The 6000-nt window shown below is 69.0% G+C and overlaps 1 protein-coding gene across 1 annotated transcript in view; it reads right to left on the bottom strand.

Moving 5' to 3' along the window:
* Positions 1 to 892: 892 nt before the first annotated feature.
* Positions 893 to 6000, bottom strand: part of LOC140404156 (uncharacterized) — a 46812-nt gene continuing 41704 nt past the window's right edge. Inside the window, exons 13-15 of the mRNA XM_072492572.1 lie at positions 2561 to 2675; positions 2040 to 2138; positions 893 to 961 (exon numbers count right to left, since the gene is read on the bottom strand). Of these exons, the coding sequence (XP_072348673.1) occupies positions 893 to 961; positions 2040 to 2138; positions 2561 to 2675 (283 nt within the window). The remainder of the gene's footprint in view (positions 962 to 2039; positions 2139 to 2560; positions 2676 to 6000) is intronic.

Here is a 6000-nt window from a genome sequence, read left to right as displayed (position 1 = left end):
CAGCCCTTCGAGCCTGCTCCGCCATTCATTATGATCATCAAGTTCAATACCCTGATCCCGCCTTCCTCCCCCCTCCATATCCCTTGATCCCCTCAGTCCCAAGTAGCGCATCTTGTAGATGGTGCACAGGTGGAGGGCAGTGAATGTTTGTGGAAGGGGAGCAATCAAGCGGGGCTGCTTTGTCCTGGATGGTGCCGAGCTTCTCGAGTGTTGTTGGAGCAACGCTCACCCAGGCGAGTGGAGAGTATTCCATCACACTCCTGACTTGCGCCTTGTAGATAGTGCACAGGCTTTGTGGAGTCAGGAGGGGAGTTACTCTCCACAGGAGAGTCTTGGGTGAAGAGGCAGCAAATTTAAAACAGAGATGAGAAGAAATTACTTCTCTCAAAGAATTGTGAATCTGGAATTCGCTCCCCAGACGCGTGGGTGCCGGAATGGTGAGTAAATTGAAGGAGGAATTACTGCTGCAGTAACTTCATGGCAGTGTTAATGTAAGCCTACTGGTGACAATAATAAAGATTATCATTTTGATCCAGATTTTAATTTAATTCAAATTTCCCCCATCTGTTGTGGTAGGAGACGGAGTCTCGAGCTTTACTCGGGGTCTCTGGAATACTGATACGGTGACAACAGCACTGCACCCTGTTGGGAATAACTTTCAACAATGTCACCGCCCTCTGCACCCAGTCCCGTCTTTTGGGACTCACTCATGTACAGAGCAGAGTGCTCAAGACAGGCGCGTGTGGCTTCAATGGAATGGAGCGTCTGAAACTTTCAACTGGCTTGTTCCTGTCACCATCCATGGAGAGCAGTCGGGCAATGCCCACACACGCCCTCTCCTTCGCATGACCATCTCTTTATTCATCTTTCTCTTACCCTGAGCACTGCAATCTCAGTCATTACAAACCAGCTCAGAGATCTGTAAACCCTCAGCTTGTAATACACAGCCCCAAATGGGAGACTGGAACACAGGAAGAGAGACAGCATTCCACCCATTGGTGCCCTGCGTTTATGAAGGGTTCTGATACTGAGTGCCCCACCCAAACCCCCACCCCAACCCCCACCCAAACCCCCACAACCCCCAACCCCCACCACACCCCCCACAACCCCCAATCCCCCCAATCCCCACAACCCCCACCCCCCAATCCCCACCACACTAACCCCCCAATCTCCAAACCCCACCCCCCCAACACCCCCACCCAGACACCCAACCCCCCAAACCCCACCCCCCCAATCCCCACCCCACTAACCCCCACACCACTAACCCCCCTCAACCCCCACACCACTAACCCCCCTCAACCCCCACCCCACTAACCCCCCCCAACCCCCACCCCACTAAGCCCCCTTCAACCCCCACCCCACTAACCCCCCCAACCACCACCCCACTAACCCCCCAACCCCCACCCCCCCCAATCCCCAGCACACAAACCCCCCAACCCCCACCCCGCCCAACCCCCACCCCCTCAATCCCCACCACACAAAACCCCCCAACCCCCCACCCCACTAACCCCCCCAACCCCAACCCCACTGACCCCCCAACCCGCACCCCCACTAACCCCCCAACCCCCACCCCCCCAACCACCGCCACTCCACTAACCCCCCCCCAACCACCCCCACCCCACTAACCCCCCAACCACCCCCACCCCACTAACCCCCAACCCACTAACCACCCCCAACTCCAACCCCCACCCCACTAACCCTCCCAACCCCCACCACACTAACCCCCCCAACCCCCACCCCACTAACCCCCAACCTCCACCACCCCTCAACCCCCACCCCACTAACGCCCACAGCCCCCACCCCACTAACCCACCAACCCACTAACCGCTCCAACCCACTAAACCCCCAACCCACTAACCCCCCCCCCCAGCCCCCACCCCACTAACCCCCCAACCCCCACCCCATTAACCTCCCAGCCCCCACCCCACTAACGCCCCTAGCCCCCCACCTTCCTAACCGCCCCACCCCACTAACCCCCCCAACCCCCAAAACCACTAACCCCCCCCCCCCAAGCCCCCACACCACTTGCTGGCACTCACATTCTTGGGTCGAATGCAAACTCTCTCACCATCCAAATTCATTCCCGGGATAATCACCGTCATCTTTCGAGGACCTTTAAATCCAAGAATGTTGGTTTCCTGTAATGAAAAAACAATGCCTGGTTAGTTATTTTGTTCATGTTCCACATCCTTCCCCAACCCCAATGCCGATTATTTCTATATCTGTCTCTGGGAATAAGGAATACGTTATTTATAATTACAGTTAGAAACTGCCAACAGGCCAGTCCGAGCCCCACTCACCACAACATTCCCCAGTGTGTTCACCATCTCCCCCTCGCCTTGCTAAAACTTTCACACTCCCTCGCCCCGTCCCTCCCTCGCCCCTCTTTACAGAATGATGCGGTTCACTCTTTACAGAACCACAGCAATGTGGCTGACTCTCAAATGTCCTCCGGAATAAAGGGCAGTTTGGACTGGGCAATAAATGCTGGCACAGCCAGCGACGCCCACATCCCGAAAAAACAATTTAAAAGTATATATTTGTGCAATGAGTTACTTACGTAACAGACAGCGACTACCTCTTCTCGAAGAGTCCTGCACTCCTGCACCATGGGGATTCTGTCCGGATTCACTCCGTTATCAAACACAGTGAACTTAGTCCCCAGCACATTGGATCTGCCAAGGGAATAAGAGACATTATTTTCGATCAGAGTGAGGGTCTGCTCCGGGATTGGGGTCCAATCTGTGGGATTTTAAGAAATAGTTTTTGTTTGGACAATAATAGGATGCAATACGGAACTATTACACTCCAATAAACAATTACACTCCAATAAACTATTACACTCCAATAAACTATTACACTCCAATACAGCCGAACAAACTAAGAAGAGCAGCACACAGTCACCTCAGCTCCGGGGACACCCAGCACCGGGTCTAACGCGGTCTCCTCCCGTCTCTTCCCCGACTCTCCCCCATTCCCTAGTCCGTCGTCCCCATTCCCTCCCCATTCCATTCACCTCCACATAAGCATCCAGCTCCTCCACCTCTCCCCCTCCACGCCCCCACCTCTCCCCCTCCACGCCCCCACCTCTCCCCCCTCCACGCCCCCACCTCTCCCCCTCCACGCCCCCACCTCTCCCCCACCTCTCCCCCTCCACGCCCCCACCTCTCCCCCTCCACGCCCCCACCTCTCCCCCCCCCCGCCCCCTCTCCCCCCCCCCGCCCCCTCTCCCCCCCCACCTCGCCCCCTCCCCCCCGCCCCCTCTCCCCCCCCCCCGCCCCCCTCTCCCCCCCACCTCGCCCCCTCCCCCCCTCCCCCCCCACCCCCTCTCCCCCCTCCCGCCCCCTCTCCCCCCCCACCCTCTCCCCCCTCCCGCCCCCCTCTCCCCCCCTCCCCCCACCTCGCCCCCTCTCCCCCCTCCCGCCCCCTCCCCCCCCTCCCCCCCCACCTCGCCCCCTCCCCCCCGCCCCCTCCACCCCGCCCCCTCCACCCCCACCTCGCCCCCTCCCCCCGCCCCCTCCCCCCCACCTCGCCCCCCTCCCCCCCCCCCCCCCACCTCGCCCCCTCCCCCCCCACCTCGCCCCCTCCTCCTCCCCACCTCGCCCCCTCCTCCCCCCCTCCACCTCGCCCCCTCCTCCTCCCCACCTCGCCCCCTCCTCCCCCTCTCCTCCCCCCCACCTCGCCCCCCTCCTCCCCCCCCACCTCGCCCCCTCCTCCCCCCCACCTCGCCCCCTCCTCCCCCCCACCTCGCCCCCTCCTCCCCCCCACCTCGCCCCCTCCTCCCCCCCACCTCGCCCCCTCCTCCCCCCCACCTCGCCCCCCTCCTCCCCCCCACCTCGCCCCCTCCTCCCCCCCACCTCGCCCCCACCTCCCCCCCCACCTCGCCCCCTCCTCCCCCCCACCTCGCCCCCTCCTCCCCCCCACCTCGCCCCCTCCTCCCCCCCACCTCGCCCCCTCCTCCCCCCCCCACCTCGCCCCCTCCCCTCCCCTCCCCACCTCGCCCCCCTCCCCTCCCCTCCCCACCTCGCCCCCTCCCCTCCCCTCCCCTCCCCACCTCGCCCCCTCCCCTCCCCTCCCCTCCTCGCCCCCTCCCCTCCCCACCTCGCCCCCTCCCCTCCCCACCTCGCCCCCTCCCCCCCCCACCTCGCCCCCTCCCCCCCACCCTCGCCCCCTCCCCCCCCCCACCTCGCCCCCTCCCCCCCCCACCTCGCCCCCTCCCCCCCCCCACCTCGCCCCCTACCCTCCCCCCCCCACCTCGCCCCCTACCCTCCCCCCCCACCTCGCCCCCCCCCCCACCTCGCCCCCCACCTCGCCCCCTCCCCTCCCCTCCCCACCTCGCCCCCTCCCCTCCCCACCTCGCCCCCCTCCCCCCCCTCGCCCCCCTCCCCTCCCCCACCTCGCCCCCTCCCCCTCCCCACCTCGCCCCCTCCCCTCCTCGCCCCCTCCCCCCCCTCGCCCCCTCCCCTCCCCACCTCGCCCCCCTCCCCTCCCCACCTCGCCCCCTCCCCTCCCCACCTCGCCCCCTCCCCCCCCACCTCGCCCCCTCCCCTCCCCACCTCGCCCCCTCACCCCCCCACCTCGCCCCCCTCCCCCTCCCCACCTCGCCCCCTCCCCCCCCCCACCTCGCCCCCTCCCCCCCACCTCGCCCCCCCCCCCCCCACCTCGCCCCCCCACCTCGCCCCCCACCTCGCCCCCCACCTCGCCCCCCACCTCGCCCCCCACCTCGCCCCCCACCTCGCCCCCCACCTCGCCCCCCACCTCGCCCCCCTCCCCCCCCCACCTCGCCCCCTCCCCCCCACCTCGCCCCCCCCACCTCGCCCCCCTCCCCCCCCCCACCTCGCCCCCTCCCCCCCCACCTCGCCCCCCACCTCGCCCCCTCCCCCCCCACCCTCGCCCCCCCCACCTCGCCCCCTCCCCCCCCCCCACCTCGCCCCCCCACCTCGCCCCCTCCCCCCCCCACCCCCCCACCTCGCCCCCCCACCTCGCCCCCTCCCCCCCCACCCCCCACCTCGCCCCCCCACCTCGCCCCCTCCCCCCCCCCACCTCGCCCCCCCACCTCGCCCCCTCCCCCCCCCACCCCCCACCTCGCCCCCTCCCCCCCCCACCCCCCACCTCGCCCCCTCCCCCCCCACCCCCCACCTCGCCCCCCTCCCCCCCCCACCCCCCACCTCGCCCCCTCCCCCCCCACCCCCCACCTCCCCCTCCCCCCCCACCCCCCCACCCCCCCCCTCCCCCCCCCACCCCCCCACCCCCCCCCCTCCCCCCCCCACCCCCCACCTCGCCCCCTCCCCCCCCACCCCCCACCCCCCACCTCGCCCCCTCCCCCCCCACCCCCCACCTCGCCCCCTCCCCCCCCACCTCGCCCCCTCCCCCCCCACCTCGCCCCCTCCCCCCCCCACCTCGCCCCCTCCCCCCCCACCTCGCCCCCTCCCCCCCCAACCCCCCCCCTCGCCCCCTCCCCCCCCACCCCCCACCTCGCCCCCTCCCCCCCCCCACCCCCCCACCTCGCCCCCTCCCCCCCCCACCCCCCACCTCGCCCCCTCCCCCCCCCACCCCCCACCTCGCCCCCTCCCCCCCCACCCCCCACCTCGCCCCCTCCCCCCCCCACCCCCCACCTCGCCCCCTCCCCCCCACCCCCCACCTCGCCCCCTCCCCCCCCACCCCCCACCTCGCCCCCTCCCCCCCCACCCCCCACCTCGCCCCCCTCCCCCCCCAACCTCGCCCCTTCCCCCCCCACCCCCCACCTCGCCCCCTCCCCCCCCACCTCGCCCCCTCCGCCCCCTCCCCCCCCCACCCCCCACCCCCCACCTCGCCCCCTCCCCCCACCTCACCCCCCACCTCGCCCCCTCCCCCCCACCTCACCCCCCACCTCGCCCCCTCCCCCCCCCACCTCACCCCCCACCTCGCCCCCTCCCCCCCACCTCGCCCCCTCCCCCCCACCTCGCCCCCTCCGCCCCCTCCCCCCCCCACCCCGCCCCCCTCCCGCCCCCTCCCCCCCCA

This window comes from Scyliorhinus torazame, chromosome 29 (genome assembly GCF_047496885.1).
Source record: "Scyliorhinus torazame isolate Kashiwa2021f chromosome 29, sScyTor2.1, whole genome shotgun sequence".
NCBI lineage: Eukaryota > Metazoa > Chordata > Chondrichthyes > Carcharhiniformes > Scyliorhinidae > Scyliorhinus > Scyliorhinus torazame.
This window is presented reverse-complemented; position numbering and strand designations above follow the sequence as displayed.